The 17636-nt window shown below is 44.0% G+C and overlaps 2 protein-coding genes and 3 non-coding genes across 5 annotated transcripts; 2 read left to right on the plus strand and 3 right to left on the minus strand.

Annotated features, from left to right (window-relative positions):
- Nucleotides 1-2211: 2211 nt before the first annotated feature.
- On the minus strand, nt 2212-9141 carry LOC128461285 (gamma-glutamyl hydrolase-like). The gene is made up of 9 exons (XM_053446134.1): nt 9094-9141; nt 6529-6643; nt 6254-6304; nt 6002-6086; nt 5440-5578; nt 4312-4418; nt 3213-3303; nt 2831-2968; nt 2212-2599 (listed from the first exon to the last, which is right to left on the minus strand). Exons 1-9 carry the CDS (start codon nt 9125-9127, stop codon nt 2478-2480), a joined length of 882 nt encoding a protein of 293 aa, XP_053302109.1. The 5' UTR covers nt 9128-9141; the 3' UTR covers nt 2212-2477.
- Nucleotides 3890-3961, plus strand: trnat-cgu (transfer RNA threonine (anticodon CGU)). Its single transcript has one exon. It is a non-coding gene; the product is annotated as a tRNA-Thr (tRNA).
- Nucleotides 9142-9720: 579 nt separating the features above from the next.
- trnat-cgu (transfer RNA threonine (anticodon CGU)) lies at nt 9721-9792 on the minus strand. The gene has a single exon. It is a non-coding gene; the product is annotated as a tRNA-Thr (tRNA).
- A 1729-nt stretch (nt 9793-11521) lies between these two features.
- Nucleotides 11522-16663, minus strand: LOC128458264 (gamma-glutamyl hydrolase-like). Its single transcript, XM_053443046.1, has 6 exons — nt 16610-16663; nt 16115-16253; nt 13202-13308; nt 12585-12675; nt 12225-12362; nt 11522-11643 (listed from the first exon to the last, which is right to left on the minus strand). Exons 1-6 carry the CDS (start codon nt 16661-16663, stop codon nt 11522-11524), a joined length of 651 nt encoding a protein of 216 aa, XP_053299021.1.
- Nucleotides 12946-13017, plus strand: trnat-cgu (transfer RNA threonine (anticodon CGU)). Its single transcript has one exon. It is a non-coding gene; the product is annotated as a tRNA-Thr (tRNA).
- Nucleotides 16664-17636: the final 973 nt, after the last annotated feature.

Genomic DNA, 17636 nt, shown 5'->3' on the forward strand with positions numbered 1-17636 from the left:
TTGCCTTTCCTATGTATGTTGTATTTATTGCGTTTTTATGTTATTGTGTTTTTATGTCCTATGTTTATTGTATGCACCTATTACCAGAGCAAATACCTTGTAGGTGTAAACCTACTTGGCAATAAAATACTTCTGATTCTGATTCTGATTCTACTGCTGAAGGCACGAGACATCGCTTTCAGATCAGGTGATGATCAGGCCTACAGTTCATCCAGGGCTGACCTGAAGAGGGGCATCAAGAAGGCCCAGCCCTGCCACACGCTAAGGATTGAGGAGCACTTCAAAAACAACTCCGACCCCAGACGTATGTGGCAAGGCATCCAGGCTTTAACTGACTATAAACCCACCAACACCACCCCCCAAAACAGTGATGCCTCCTTCCCTGACGAGCTCAACAGCTTTTATGCTCGCTTTGACAGGGAAAACCAGGAGGCGGCTATCAAGGCTGTGCTCACTTCAGACCACCAGCCCCTCACACTCTCCTCCATCGATGTGTGCAAATAGACAAACGCGCTGCAAATAAAGGAGAAACGACAACGGAAGTGTTTCCAGAGGACAGCTAAAAGTGATGGACACTGCTGCCACAGCAGACACAAAAACGTCCAATACACCATACAAATTCGGTTCCACACAGGGGTCGGCCACCCGCAGCTCTGGAGCCGAATGCGGCTCTCAGCCCTTCTGCAGTGTGTGTGTGTGTGTCTCAGTGTCTGTGTGTGTGTAGCGGGTGGACCGGACCCCGCCCACTCGCTCAGAAGAGGGGGCAAAATTTCTCTTCTGATAGTAAAGGTTTCAAACCCCTGCACACTAGTGACAATGCATTGCCTGACAAACAGGGGCTTGCTTGTTAGCGCTGTTTATTCAGTTTAATAGGAGAAGACGGCATGTCTCTAGATCGGACCATCTTCCGTGATCAGAGCTCAAGGCCAATGTATGCTTCTCCGTTTTGACGGACACGGACAGATAGGACCGCCTTCTTTGCCGTGGAACGCCCTCTCCGGGGCTCCTCGGAGAGCTTTTCGTGCAGCTCGGATTTTTACACGTCGGCATGGAGGAGAACCCATGGATAGCTCTTGGCTGTGATTGGTCCGCTAACGACATCATTTTCGGACCTCAAACTTCCTGTTTCATTCCCTAAATCACAATAAACCTAAATCACAACTACAACTCTATGATTAATGTGACAAGTGTGTTAAACCAGCGGCGTTGTCCGGCTGACGGTGGCTGGTTAGAGCACTTACGGCATGTGTGTACGGTCACATACGGATATAACAAACTTTGATAACGGGGATAGCGGGCTAGCCACCATGCTAACTGCGGTGGGAACAGCGCAAAAACCCGCTGACTTTAATCCCACGGCTCTCATGACACTGTTTCTCAAACACCGTCAGGTTAGAAGCAAACACTTGGTAGTAGTTAGTATCGGGTGTCCCTGCTGACTGTGTGTGGAAGCTGGGGGGAAGCTAGCTGCCTCCGTGTAGCTTCAAGCTGTTGCAGCTGTTGAATTAGCAACGCAGTTTGGAAACAAGACCGAGGTACTGCTGCGCTAAGACACGATAACATAAGCATTATGACTCGCTGGGTGTCACTTTATTTCAGCAAAAACTGTCGCGTCATCAACATCCCTTTTCTGTTGTCATCGTTCACTGTGTGTGAGGAGCCGGGAGGACGTTAATAAACCAGCGTGGATTTCTTTTCTTACTTTGCTTGTGTTTTCTTAAGTTGCTGTTCGTTGAGCTCTCAGGGCCACCGTACCATTCTCTTGGCATTGGAAAAAATAATATTGTGTTCCTGCTTTATCAAAACATTGTCAACAATGTCACTCTGTCCATAACAAGACAGGTGTGAGACCAACAATGTGATGCACACACATTTCTAGGTAATTTCAAGATTAAACACTAGGAAGGAAAAGGTTATTTCTAAATCATTTGTGTGAAGGCCATTTATCTGGCCCAAACTGTTCATGCCCCCACCTCCGAACTTTATTGCATAGAGTTCAATCAGACACAGACTAGATAACATTTTAATTCCTAACAGTATTTGATGAATGTGTTTGTGTATGTGAAACAATATTATTGACCTCATGGGCAATACGGTTTGACTTTTTATTGATGATGTCGTCAAAATAATTCATAAAAGGACAAGTTTAGGATTTGTAATTTTAGATTGTTGTTTTTTGTGTCAGTAACTTGTTTGTTGTGGACTTGCAGTTTCCTTTTTGTTTGAGTTTTGTGTATTTGGGTTTTTGGGGTTTGTCTTCGTCTGCTCTTTGAGTTTTTCATTACCTGATTTTCAAACTTCTTTCCTTCTTTGTCTCAGAATCCTTTTATTTCACTTTCTTCTTCTTTTATTTTTCACAGCATTCACATAATACTGAGCAAATCAGCTAAAGTTGCTAATTGTTGCTGTTACATTGGAGGTTTCAATGTCACTGACTCCATCAGGTTTGAGATTTCCCTCCAGTGACGGGTTCAGCATCAATCAAAGTAATAGATCTGCATGAAGATGGACCCATTGCCAGTGAAGATGGGAGAGTAGTTGTAGATGAGCGCTCTCTCTTCCTCCTCCTGACTCGGGAAACGATGGGTGCTCTTCCTGGCTGGAATGGAAGTGAGAGAGGAAGTGAACAAAAGAAAGAAAAGGACTTCAGCAGCTGCTGGTTTTTCCTTAATGTTCTGGAAAAGTTTGGAGCTTTTCTGCAACGATTACTTAAACAAAACGAAATTCAAATGAAGGAGTTACATGACAACTGTGTTACAGCCGAATACATGTAGAGAGTGAATCTCTCTGAACAGGTGGATCTAAATGAGATCCCTGGTGTTACTGTTACCTTCAGAGACGAAGAAGCTGCCAGAGTAGAAGGAGACTCTTATTGCAGCGGTGGAGTGAATCATCCCCGGTTTGTCGATCCACTCGAAGGGGGTTTTCTCCGGATGCCACTGTAATCCATAAATTGGATACTGGTAGGCTGGAAACCAGCAGAGACAATGTCAGCACACCTCACTCATGCACGGAGGAATTACAGTCAGTATTAAACAAAGAGTTATTTCTTATCAGATGATCGTCTCTCGATCTTCTAGGACTCGTTGTGGAGTTGGTTTCATTAAAGCTGTTTTCCAACATGAAACTGATTCATCTGCTCTGACCTTCGTGCTCACGGTCACTTTACATCAAACTACACTCAGATTACCGTGTCTAGGAAAGAAAGGTACCTTCGATAGTGGAGATGAATTCTAGCTTCCCATCGTGGTTCGTCGACAGGACCTTGTAAAACTCCTGTAGCCTGGAATTCCCGTTGAAGCTCTGAAATCCAAAGAGTTAACATCAAAAATCAATCAAATACCTTGGACGTCAGAACTACTACATTATCTTAGGAGGATGATGGCTGATCAATATCTCGAATATCTCAACCCAGTTCTGAAAACACCATCATTAATCAATGTCTGGATTAAAATGCTCTGGTCTCATAGATGAAAGAATCCAAGGGGATTTTGTAAATCCAATGTGTTTAACTCACAAGGTCAGATACGGGGTGGTGACCAAGTGGTAAGGCATTGATCTGGTAAACCAAAGATCATGGGTTTGATTCCCATTCATGCCTTTAAATTAGTGTTCACAGGTTTGTCCTTCACCTAATACATATTGCATATGAAGCAACGTCATCTGCGCCGCGGCAGATTTACTATGAAGTCAAAGTATTTATTTTCTTCATGTTGATTTGTTTGTGTTCACGATATTACACAATAACAAATCTTTCTTCTGCACAGGAAACATCTGTACCTCTCCTTTGCTCACTCGTGCCGACACATACAAACACACTTCTGAACTCAGACTGTGTTTGATTCACTGAATAAAATAATTGATTTGCTGCTGAATTTAGCACAACAGAGGCGTGGTGGCCAAGTGGTAAGGCGTTGGTCTCGTAAACCAAAGATCATGGGTTCAATCCCCATCCACGCCTTTGAACGGTGCTTCTATAAGCTGTATATCTTCTATGGAGGACCATACATGACTTAAGTAGAAATAAATAAAAAAGGAAATAAATAAATATGTTAATAACAATAGAAATGTCTTAAATATATTTGCACATTTATTTATTTATACTTAAGTCATGTATGGTCCTCCATAGTCTTCTACACTACTTTCAAGATAAAGAAAAAATGTGTTGTATTCAGTCTTTTTTTGTTTACAGGAAATGATACCACAACTTAATGAATAATGAATAAGGTGAGATTTACACTGTCAGGTTATTCTAAGTAGAAGGATGAAGAGACAAATGTGGAAAACCAGTAAATGACCAGTAGGAAATACCTCGGCGGACAGACTCCACTTGTGGAAGTGGGGGCAGATGTTTTCCTCGGTCAGAGACCTCACCACATCTTTGGGGAAACTCTGAAACAGACGGCTGGAACGGGCCACTGCAGGACGGACACAGATTTGTGGTGAGGCAGGAGGATCTGTTAAATCCTGGACTCTAACATCATTGGACATTTTGACTGGAGTCAGTGAGGGACAGCCAAGGTTCCTTCAACTCAATGAGATCACATGTGGAGTTCAATGTCACAGCTGTTGCTGCGGAAAACTTAGTAGAACTGAAAATGTGACTTTACATTGATTATAGCTGTAAGAGTGAAGGTGTGTCTCATTTGCATTGGCTCCGCCCACATCATACAACACCAAACACCATGAATGAGGAGGCTGGGGATAGAACACAATAACATTTTGAATCCAGAATTTTATCAGGATAATTTGCTCTTACAGATATTTTTCCAGCAGGATTCCTATAGGATTCCTTCTCCTGGGTTCAGTCTTTCAAACCCGTTTCTTGCTGGACCTGAGTATCAATATAGATTTGTACACACTGTATGTAAATGTACTCAGAAATTCAAAACCCATGGGTATAGTGTCCAAGTGGAAAGTTTTTGCTCCTGTGAACCAAACATTATGTGTTCAATCCCCATCATCCCTTTAAATTAGATCACTTTACAGAACTGTTCATATCATTCAACATTTTAGACGTATGTCGTCCCAGAGGACGTGTGAAGTAGTTTTTCTAAGAGAAGTGAAGAAAAGAAGAACCATAAAAAGAATTCCGCATCTTCCCACAGACTTCAAAACATGTTTCCATCAAATAATCAGAAAGGGAAAAGATTAGGTCATTTTAAAACATGTTTAACCAACAGGGGAACTGTCCAAGGTGTTGGTGTTCTATTCTAAAGGTCATGGGTTCAATTCTCATCCATGGCTTTAACTTGTGTTCAGCTCAAATTAGAACTGTCCATATCATCCCTCATGATATAACTTACAAGTGAAAAGTCTTATAAATCAAGGCATTGACTTCACGAAGGACGTGAGACGTCCCTCGTGTAGGAAAAACAGAAGAACCCTTCATGATGTGAGGTCGCTCAAAGAGAGAGAGCAGAGGACAGGGAACATTACTTGGTGTGAGGTCGAGCGGCAGAGCCACAGCCATGGTGTCAGTGAGCGAGAGCAGGTGTTCCTTCGCTGTTAAGACAGTCAGCATCTCGAAGCCAAGACAAGATCCCAAGATGGGGAAGTAGTCTGAGGCATCGTTGGCCTGCAGGAGGAGAGAGAGAGGAGAGCGGGAGGTGAAGATGAGGGAGGTGGAGTGACATTTAAAACTTTTCATGATGATTTGATGCTTGCAGTTTTATCCATTATTTATAAAGTTCTTTTTAACTTCAATCTCAAACTGTTCAACATATTCACCAAGGGATCTTCCCACTGCAGCAACATTCTTACAATGTTCTTAAGACCAGAGTCATTAGTCAAACAAATGTGACAGAATACATAGGAAAAGAATGAGAGCTCTAAGTTTGCAATGCAAGAAATATAGGAAAAGCTCAATGCAGATTTGCATTGCAATAGCAAGGATTGACTGATGACAACTGGGTTGAGGCTCTGATTGGAATCTTCACCGCAAAGGAAGGAAGTCACTTCACCTGGACTCAAATCAGTTAAACAGGTTTGATTGGTTTACCCTCAGAGCCAAGTTGAACATTATACCGGCGGCTCGACTGTAGGGCGACTCCAGCAGATCGGAAGATCCTCCCGGCAGCACAAACCTGCAGGGAGACCGGGTTCCACATTTATCCTGAACAGATCCTTAGCAGATGATGTCACTCAGAGACACTTCACATGTGTCTAAACACAATTCATGTAGATTTCACATGAGTAATAACAATGAGGAGCATCTACAAACATACAGAGAGCAGAGCAGTGGTTAACTCACCCGTTTATTGAGTTGAATATCTTAGTATATTCTTCTTCTGAGAGATTTAATCTGATGAAGAAAAAATATGTTTAAACATTTAAACTGGTCGTCCACATCACAACAATTTGTTTTTGTTGTAATTCACATGTTGTGTTAAAGCAAATGATTTGTTTAAAAGAGGAGGAAACAGAAAAAGAATGCAGTTGAAATCTGAATCTCAGGAACAAGCCATAAAACTGAACTCTCCGGCAAAGAGTGAAGTCATGAGTCTGATTCTTCTTGAGTTGTTCTACCTGACCGGTACGACTCTGGCCCCGGCTGCCTCCAGGAATTTCACATAGCAAGCAGGGATGTAGGAATAGCCCCTTGTAGCCTGACTCTCTTTACTGGCTTCATCTGCCAACACCCCTACAGAGAACAGGAGACAGTTAACGCACATACACAACTATCAGAGAGAGAGAGAGAGAGAGAGAGAGAGAGAGACACACACACTTTTTCTAGGATTTTGGAAAAAAGGGCAGGTTTGATATTGGTCTATAATTAGCTATGGATCAAGAGTGAGGTTTAATTACAGCTGTTCCAGCTAGAGTCATCTGCAGGCATCTGTTTACCAACAAATATTTAGCTGGAAATAAAAACCTTCTACTTCCAACTTCTATTACTCTATGCCAATAGCACCTACTGTGATTCTGACTGTTGGGGTCAAAAACTCAGAGTGTTACCTTTTTCAAAAGAGACCAAAAACCATGCATATTCTCCAAAAGGTTCAATAACTGCTTTCAATTTACTTTGGGTATGCCTTACATGCGTGTTTTTAGAGGAATTTCACCAGAATTTAAACAGGTTAACAGCTTGTGGTATGTGGCCAAGTGGTGGCCAAGCGGTAAGGTGTTGGTCTCGTAAACCATGGGTTCAATTCTCATTCATGCCTCTAAATTAGTGTTCATGTGGTTTCCTCTCACCCAATACACACCTGGTAGTATCATGGGGGTTTTATGGTGTTATCTCAAGTGAACAATTTAGGAACCAGTATGATCGCAAACAACACCTTCAAACAAAGAACACCTTCAGGGTGAATAAATATCCTTCCAGGGCTCATATGAAGGAACTTCAGCTGACGTCATCTGAGCCACTTCAGAATTACTATCAAGTCCAAGTATTTCTTTTCTTTGTTTGTGTTCACAATAACAAATCTTTCTTCTGCACAGGAAACATCTGTACCTCTCCTTTGCCTTTTTCAGAAGAGACCAAGACCATGCATGTACTCCAAATGGTTCAAGAACAGCTTTCAATTTACTTTGGGTATGCCTTAAATACCTGTTTTTAGGGGAATGGTAAGGCGTTGGTCTCGTAAACCAAAGATCATGGGTTTGATTCCCATTCATGCCTTTAAATTAGTGTTCACGTGGTTTCCCTTCACCCAATACACACCTGGTAATAACATGGGGGTTTTATGGTGTTTTCTCAAGTGAACAATTTAGGAACCAGTATGATCGCAAACAACACCTTCAAACAAAGAACACCTTCAGGGTGAACAAATATCCTTCCAGGGCTCATATGAAGGAACTTCAGCTGACGACATCTGAGCCACTTCAGAATTACTATCAAGTCAAAGTATTTCTTTTCTTTGTTTGTGTTCACAATAACAAATCTTTCTTCTGCACAGCAAACATCTGTACCTCTCCTTTGCCTTTTTCAGAAGAGACCAAAACCATGCATGTACTCCAAATGGTTCAAGAACAGCTTTCCATTTACTTTGGGTATGCCTTAAATACCTGTTTTTAGGGGAATGGTAAGGCGTTGGTCTCGTAAACCAAAGATCATGGGTTTGATTCCCATTCATGCCTTTAAATTAGTGTTCACGTGGTTTCCCTTCACCCAATACACACCTGGTAATAACATGGGGGTTTTATGGTGTTTTCTCAAGTGAACAATTTAGGAACCAGTATGATCGCAAACAACACCTTCAAACAAAGAACACCTTCAGGGTGAACAAATATCCTTCCAGGGCTCATATGAAGGAACTTCAGCTGACGACATCTGAGCCACTTCAGAATTACTATCAAGTCAAAGTATTTCTTTTCTTTGTTTGTGTTCACAATAACAAATCTTTCTTCTGCACAGCAAACATCTGTACCTCTCCTTTGCCTTTTTCAGAAGAGACCAAAACCATGCATGTACTCCAAATGGTTCAAGAACAGCTTTCCATTTACTTTGGGTATGCCTTACATACGTGTTTTTAGGGGAATGGTAAGGCGTTGGTCTCGTAAACCAAAGATCATGGGTTTGATTCCCATTCATGCCTTTAAATTAGTGTTCACGCGGTTTCCCTTCACCCAATACACACCTGGTAATAACATGGGGGTTTTGTGGTGTTATCTCAAGTGAACGATTTTGGAACCACTATGATTGCAAGCAATACCTTCAGTGTGAGCAAATATCTATGTGGCCGGTTGACAAAGACTTACCTATTATATATTTTTTTTTTCACATTATGTTGTGTTTACTGTGTTGTTTATTGTTGTGACTGAAATTTTCACGGAAACTGGCACTAGAATTTCCTACGGGATGAATTTATTTATATACAGATTCCTTTCATGTGTGTGTGTTAGTGTGTGTGTGTGTGTGTGTGTGTGAGGATAAACATAAGAGAAATCCCATGACCCAAAATGATACAATGTGCATTGAGTATAGTGGTAAATTAAATTAGGACATACTAGTAAGATAGTAAGATAATAACTCAAACACTCACCTTCTCTCGAACCTTCTCCATGATAAATGACATAAGAACCAACAGAATCCACCACCGCTCCCTGCCCGGACACCGACACACAGACGCACATGAAGCCGAGTCTTACCGATGATGGGTCGGCTGTTGAGCGGCTGGTCCATCGCTCCTCACCAGAGAGCAAGAAAACAAGCAAGAAGAGCCACCACAGCTGGAACAGGATCTGGGAGGTGCTGCCTGTCTGACATGACTGTGGTGACTGGGTGCTCACGAGAGGCGTGACCTTCCACGCTGGACCTTCACTCATGAGTCCATGATGATTCGTCTTGATGCATTTCAGAATCGTTATTATTGTAATTGATATTACAAGTATACTGTAATTTATCAAGGTTTTCAATTCAATAATCAGACTACATCCATAAGTCTGGTCACTGCTTTCACATTTATTCACTTTAAACTCCGGTTACAGCCTTTTCTGTATCAAGGTGGCTTCCCTGCCCCCTCGGGCCCCATGAGTAGCACCACTGCCCTGAGGCAGACTTAGTGCCGGACAGTCTAGTTAAGCCAACAAGCTTTTCTTCCGTTCTTTAGAACGTCAGTTAGGGGAGGAGGGACTGAGTAGGAACAGGTTTTACTATTTAAGTAGCTCATGGTTTTGCACCACCTGCTGCACCAACTCATTGGTCATCACCATGAACTAACCTTCATACAATTTTATTTCACCAGTTAATGTTACTGCTCATTGACAGTTATTCAAAGGCATGGATGGGAATCGAACCCATGATCTTTGGTTTACGAGACCAACACCTTACCACTTGGCCACCACGCCTGCATCTGTGGAAGTCTCTAATCATGTTTAGCTAATATTTACAGTTATCCTTTGTGTTGAACACATTTTGTAAAGTTATTGAAGGGAATTAATTGTCACCACAATATCCCCATATATGATTTTGTAAAATAATATCTGATCAGAAGTAACACATCCACCAGTCTCTAAAACAGAATATTATTTGTGATTGTTTTCTTGAGCATCAGACTGTAAGCAACGTCTCATTGTTAATTTGAGTCACATTAAGTCAACCAAAATCATTATATTTAGTAATTTGAGAAAGTCTTCTGTAGTTAAGGAGGTCCTGACATCAGCGGTTTTATCTGCAGCCAATCAAATTAAAACTGGCGAGAGAAGCAATGTCTCTTTACCAACGATGAGGACACAACAAGCAAGGACTGAAGGTGGCTGCAGGGAAACCACTGATGTCAGGGGTCTAAATACAAAAGACTTTCCTCAAATGATTAAATATGATGATTTCGGCTGACTTACTCTGACTCAAATTAACAATGAGACGGTCAGATTGTTTAACGGCTCATCTATGTAATTATTGATTTCTCCTTTTGGTTGAAGGACATCGTTACAAAATGAAACTTCAAAAACCATATCCCATGTTCTCTGCGCTGTCAGGAATAAAATGCTGCATGTTTCATTAATACTGGTGATCAGATTATTTTACACTTTTAAACGGATAGGGGATATTGTGGTGAGAATGAATTTCCTTCCATACCTTAACAAAATGTATTTAACACACATAACTGTAAATACGGTTTAATGATAATTAGAGGTTTTATGGAGACAGGCGTGGAGACAGGCGTTGGTCTTGTAAACCAAAGATCATGGGTTCAATTCCCATCCATACCTTTAAGTAAGTGTCAATGTGGGTTCCTGGAAAGCACTCAGATCTGTACACCACATTCCAAACTTGTCTGGGTTATTATCTGTAAAGGCTGAATTATACAAACACACAAAGAAGAGACGTCTTCTCCTTCGTCGACTGTTTATTTAGATCGCCACTCCGGCTCCTCATAGCCTATTTCTCGCGGACAAATCAGTCAGTGACAGGTTATACAAGTGGTCATACTTTCGGATCTCTTCTGCCAAGTGCTCATCTATTTGGTCCATATTCGTTCTTCTAAATCTTCCGTGATTTCCACGTATTGTGGGGCATGAAACCGGAAACTAGACTCCAGACGGGATGTAGTAAGCAGACTAGTCTACAGACAGTCTACAAGACTTTGTCGTGTAGTTAGAAAAATTGCCGGACGCATGCAAGCCGCCAGAGGGCACGAGAGGGGCGTGTTGCGTGTCTTGCGTGGATGCGTGCAACCCGACTATAATTCGGCCTTAACACTGTGAACCCTGGACGACCTCAAGTTTCTTGGTGATTGGTATGTGATCACGATATCATCACCGATCACCACATAACGATTTATACTTTAATTAAATTGCTCAAATCTTTCTTTTGCACAAGACTCATTCAGTCTCTCCTGACTCCCTCTCCTGAATAGTTTTACTTTTTTAATCACAGTATCCGGAGTCTTATGGATGTATGTTATGTTAATAATGTTATTTTTCGAACATTACACTTTTATTTCACTTTTCTGCTACTATTATTTACCACTGCATTCACATATTACAGAACTGTCGCTGTTCCATTGGAGGTCTTTACGGTCGGTGACTCCATCAGGTTGAAGATGTTCCCCCAGTGACGGGCTCCTCACCTCCATCAATCAAAGTAGTAGCTCTGAACGAAGACGGAGTCCATGCCTTTGAAGACAGGACAGAAGTTGTAGATGAGCGCTCTCTCCTCCTCCTCCCGACTCGGGAAACTGTGGTTGTTCTTCATGGCTGGAAGGGAAGTGAGAGAGGAGGTGAACAAAAGACAGAAAAGGCAGAACGTAGTCAGGAGTATGTGTTTGTGTTTTCTTTCATGTCTTTTTACAAAGACTACTTGAACAAAACCTCAAATGAGGGAGACACACGACCCTTAGTGTTGCTCAGTCTATTCTACGAGTGAAACTCCACGAACATCTGCAGGGTTGTTTGGATTCAGTCTTAATTTAACTTCACAAGAAAATGGTTCTGGGAATTATTATCAGTTTCACATGGGCGGAGCTATATTCTTATCAGATGAGTTAAAGAAGAAATTATTGGAGTGATACTGGTTTGCAAACCAGTCCTAATAAATAATACCACAACGCCATACAAAGCAGACGTCAAGGTGGAATCACCCTCAGTTATGATATGGTGGCATGGTCGGAAAACGGTTAGGTCGCAGGTGAAATCAAATCATCTGTTGTCTAGGTTTGTGTAAGTTTACGTAGTGTTATTAAAATGTTAAAAACAATGGATTATATAACAGTTTTCAACCAATGCCATAGAAATATGGATATGTTGTGAAAAAAGCTGACAGAGATCCCTGGTGTTACCTTCAGAGACGAAGAAGCTGTTAGAGTAGAAGGCGACTCTTGTTGCAGCGGTGGAGTGAATCATCCCCGGTTTGTCCACCCACTCAAAGGGGTTTTTCTCCGGATGCCACAGAACTCCATAAATTGGATACCGGTAGGCTGGAAACCACCAGAGACAATGTCAGCTGACCTCACTCATGCACGGAGACATTACAGTCAGTATTCAACCAAGAGTTATTTTCTATCAGATGATCGTCTCTCGATCTTCTAGGAATCGTTGTGGAGTTTGTGTCATTCAAGCGGTTTTCCAACATGAAACTGATTCATCTGCTCGGACCTTCGTGCTCACGGTCATTTTACATCAAACTACACTCAAGGTACCTTCCATGGTTGAGATGAATTCTTGTTTCCCATCGTGGTTCGTCGACAGGACCTTGTAAAACTTCTTCAGCGTGGGATTCGCGCTGAAGTTCTGAAATCCACACATTTAACATCAATAGAGTTTTAGTCGCGCTTTGCTCCTTTTGTGTGAATGAATACATGCACTTTAAACATATTGAATCCCTTTTGTTTTAAGCAGGAACATACAATCACGTGAGGCTGGCAGTGTGGTGCAATGATTAGAGCTCACAGGTCATAGACGATGTGTTTGAGCCTGATAACTGTGGTAAAAGTGGTAACCAAAATACTGACGATTCATCATCGAGAGACTAATTTGATTCCATAACAAGTCACAATCAGTGGTGTGGTGGCCAAGTGGAAAGGCGTTGGTCTCGTAAACCAAAGATCATGGGTTCAATCCCCATCCATGCCTTTGAAAAGTGTTGGGTGTGTAATCTGCCTTGGGGAAGAACATCCACACAAATTCAATGTTCTCATCTTGTGAAGAGCTTTGGTTACATTTACCTTCATTTAGGTTACAAGAGAAATACTTTGCCTCGATACCACAACTACAGGAGCTAGAAAAGGAAAACCAGTAAATGACCAGTAGGAAATACCTTGGTGGACAGACTCCACTTGTGGAAGTTGGCCGTGATGTTTTCCTCGGTCAGAGACCTCAGCACATCTTTGGGGAAACTCCGAAACAGACGGCTGGAACGGGCTCCTGTGGGACGGACACAGATTTGTGGTGAGGCAGGAGGATCTGTTAAATCCTGGACTCTAACATCATTGGACATTTTGACTGGAGTCAGTGAGGGACGGCCAAGGTTCCTTCAACTCAATGAGATCACATGTAGAGTTCAATGTCACAACTGTAGCTGCGGAAAACTGAACTGAAAATTTAACTTTTATATTGATTATAGCTGTAAGAGTGAAGGTGTGTCTCATTTGCATTGGCCCCGCCCACATCATACAACTCCAAACACCATGAATGAGGGGGCTGGGGATAGAACACAATAACATTTTGAATCCAGGAATCCGAATAACACGCCCTCTATGTTGGAGGCAGAGCTCGAGGTTGATGGTGTTTCGTCGTCAATTTCCCTGGTGGAGGTCACTGAGGTAGTCAAACATCTCCGCAGTGACAAAGCCCCAGGGATTGATGAGATCCAGCCAGAAATGCTAAAGGCTTTGGGTGTTGAGGGGCTGTCATGGTTGACACGCCTATTCAACATCGCGTGGGAGTCGGGTACAGTGCCAAAGGAGTGGCAAACCGGGGTGGTGGTTCCCCTGTTCAAAAAGGGGGACCAGAGAGTGTGTGCCAATTACCGGGGTATCACACTTCTCAGCCTCCCTGTTAAAGTAGACTACTACTTTACCAGAGGCTACTCCAAGGTGCTGGAAAGGAGGGTTCGGCCGATCGTCGAACCTCAGATTGAAGAGGAACAATGCGGTTTTCGCCCCGGACGTGGAACTACGGACCAGCTCTTCACTCTCGCAAGGATCCTGGAGGGGGCCTGGGAGTATGCCCATCCGGTCCACTTGTGTTTTGTGGATCTGGAGAAGGCGTATGACCGGGTCCCCCGGGAGAAACTGTGGGAGGTGCTGCGGGAGTATGGGGTAAGGGGGTCTCTCCTCAGGGCCATCCAATCCCTGTACTCCCAAAGCGAGAGCTGTGTTCGCGTCCTCGGCAGCCAGTCAGTTTCGTTCTCAGTGGGAGCTGGTCTCCGCCAGGGCTGCGCCTTGTCACCAATCCTGTTTGTGATATACATGGACAGGATATCGAGGCGTAGTCGTGGTTGGGAGGGGTTGCAGTTCGGTGGTCTGAGGATCTCGTCACTGCTTTTTGCAGATGATGTGGTCCTCATTGGATCATCGGCCTGTGACCTTCAGCACTCACTGGATCGACTGGCGGCCGAGTGTGAAGCGGCTGGGATGAGGATCAGCACCGCTAAATCTGAGGCCATGACTCTTAGCAGGAAACCGATGGATTGCTTACTCCGGGTAGGAAATGAGTCCTTAGCCCAAGTGAAGGAGTTCAAGTACCTCGGGGTCTTGTTCGCGAGTGAGGGTACTATGGAGCGTGAGATTGGCCGGAGAATCGGAGCAGCGGGGGCGGTATTGCGTTCGCTTTACCGCACCGTTGTAACGAAAAGAGAGCTGAGCCGCAAGGCAAAGCTCTCGATCTACCGGTCGATCTTCGTTCCTATCCTCACCTATGGTCATGAGGGCTGGGTGATGACCGAAAGGACGAGATCGCGGGTACAAGCGGCCAAGATGAGTTTTCTCAGAAGGGTGGCTGGCGTCTCCCTTAGGGATAGGGTGAGAAGCTCAGTCATCCGTGAGGAACTCGGATTAGAGCCGCTGCTCCTTTACTTAGAAAGGAGTCAGCTGAGGTGGTTCGGGCATCTGGTAAGGATGCCCACTGGGCGCCTTCCTTGGGAGGTGTTTCAGGCACATCCAGTGGGGAGGAGACCTCGGGGAAGACCCAGGACTAGGTGGAGAGATTATATCTCAACACTGGCCTGGGAACGCCTCGGGATCCCCCCGTCAGAGCTGGTCAATGTGGCCCGGGAAAGGGAAGTCTGGGGCCCCCTGCTTGAGCTTTTCCCCCCGCGACCCGACCCCGGATAAGCGGACGAAAATGAGAGATGATGATGAATGATGAGATCCAGGACTTCATCAGGATAATTTGCTGTTACAGATAATTTTCCAGCAGGATTCCTATAAAAGGAATCCCTCACTAACTGTGTCAAGTAAAACCTTCAAGATCTCCTCCAAGGACACTAAGTGGTGGAAAGTCTTTAAAAAGAAGTCTTACTGAATCTGCGTATCAATGTAGATTAGTAGACACAGAGACTCGTCAACCAAACATCAGGGTTCAATCTCTATTCATGCCTTCATTGTGAATATGGTAATTATGCCTGATGGTTAATATAGATTTGTAACAGTATGACACAGTCTAAATTCACTTATGGGTTCAATCCCCATTCATCCCTTTAAATTAGTGGAATTGACAGGATAACTGTTCACATGCCAGAGGACGTGTGAAGTCGTTTTTGTGAGAGAAGTGAAGAAAAGAAAAGCGTCCTGATGTGAGTAAGTTTAAAAAAGGAAGATTCAGATCAGTCTCATTCATTTTGGCTCCGCCCACATCATACATCACTAGACACCATGAGTGAAGAGGCTGTGGATTGAACACATATACTATTTGAGTCCTGCAGGTATGTAGGATAATTTTGCTCTTTATGATAATTTTCCAGCAGGATTCCTATAAAAGGAATCCCACATCAAATGTCCAAAACAAAAAACATCATTGTGCTACGGTTGTTTTGCAATAATATTCAAGATGCCATGAAAAAGACATCTTAACTGATTGAAATGGGTTCAAGTGTTAGTCTCACAAAACCAAGGATGTCTATAAAAACGTGTTTCCATCGAATAAGGACGTGTGAAGCTCCTCATGTGGGAACAGTAGAGATGTGATGATGTGAGGTCGCTCAAAGAGAGCAGAGGACAGTGAACTTTACTTCGTGTGAAGTTGAGCGGCAGAGCCACAGCGTGGGTGTCAGTGAGCGTGAGCAGGTGCTTCTTCGCTGTTAAGACAGTCAGCTGCTCGAAGCCCAGACAAGTTCCCCAGACGGGGAAGTAGTCCGAGGCATCGTTGGCCTGCAGGAGGAGAGAGGGAGGAGAGAGGGAGGGAGGAGAGAGGGAGGGGAAGATTTGAAAACCTTTTAATTACCCAGGATATGTTTCCATTGTCTGGCTTCTTTGTCTTCAACTGTTCTCGTCATGTGACAGAGGCATTAATGAGGAGGATTATCAGATTACATGTCAGGTATAAACAAGCCAGATTGAACCCAAAGAAAGAAACTGACAATCTGCACAGTGCACGATATAAACACTTACAAACACCGATCAGAGACATGTCACGTACCAGCCTGCTTCAAAACCTCCACCATCATCCCTGTCCGCAAAAAAACCAAGATCGCTGGACTCAACGATTACAGACCAGTTGCCCTGACCTCTGTGGTGATGAAAGCATTTGAGCGCCTCTTGCTGTTCCACCTCAAAGCCATCACTGACCCTCTCCTGGACCCCCTGCAGTTTGCCTACAGAGCCAACAGGTCTGTAGACGATGCAGTCAACCTGGCCCTCCACTTCAACCTCCAGCACCTGGACTCCTCAGGAACCTACGCCAGGATCCTGTTTGTGGACTTCAGCTCTGCCTTCAACACTATCATCCCGAATCTGCTACAGGAGAAGCTCTCCCAGCTGAGTGTGCCTGACTCCACCTGCAGGTGGATCACAGACTTCCTGTCTGACAGGAGGCAACGCGTGAGGCTGGGTAAGTATGTCTCTGAATTCAGATCCATTAGCACCGGTTCCCCTCAAGGCTGTGTTCTTTCACCTCTTCTCTTCTCCCTGTATACCAACAGCTGCACCTCCAGTCACCAGTCCGTCAAACTCCTGAAGTTCGCGGATGACACCACCCTCATTGGGCTCATCTCTGGTGGGGATGAGTCCGCCTACAGGTGGGAGATTGACCGTCTGATGACCTGGTGTGAGCAGAACAACCTGGAGCTCAACGCTCGGAAAACAGTGGGGATGATTGTGGACTTCAGAAGGAACCCAGCCCCACCCACCCCCATCACCCTGAGAGACGCCCTAGTCGTCACTGCGGAGTCCTTCCGCTTCCTGGGCACCATCATCTCCCAAGACCTCAAATGGGAGCTGAACATCAGCTCCATCACCAAAAGAGCTCAACAGAGGATGTACTTCCTGCGGCAGCTGAAGAAATTCAACCTCCCAAAGACTATGATGGTGCACTTCTACACCTGCATCATCGAGTCCATCCTCACCTCCTCCATCTCCATCTGGTTCGCTGCTGCCACCGCTAACGACAAAAGGAGGCTGCAGCGGATCATCCGTTCTGCTGAGAAGGTGATCGGCTGCAATCTGCCATCTCTACAGGACCTGTTTGCCTCTAGGTCCCTGAGGCGTGCAGGTAAGATTGTGGCTGATCCCTCCCACCCGGGTCACAAACTATTT

Source organism: Pleuronectes platessa, chromosome 2 (assembly GCF_947347685.1).
Source record: "Pleuronectes platessa chromosome 2, fPlePla1.1, whole genome shotgun sequence".
Classification (NCBI taxonomy): domain Eukaryota; kingdom Metazoa; phylum Chordata; class Actinopteri; order Pleuronectiformes; family Pleuronectidae; genus Pleuronectes; species Pleuronectes platessa.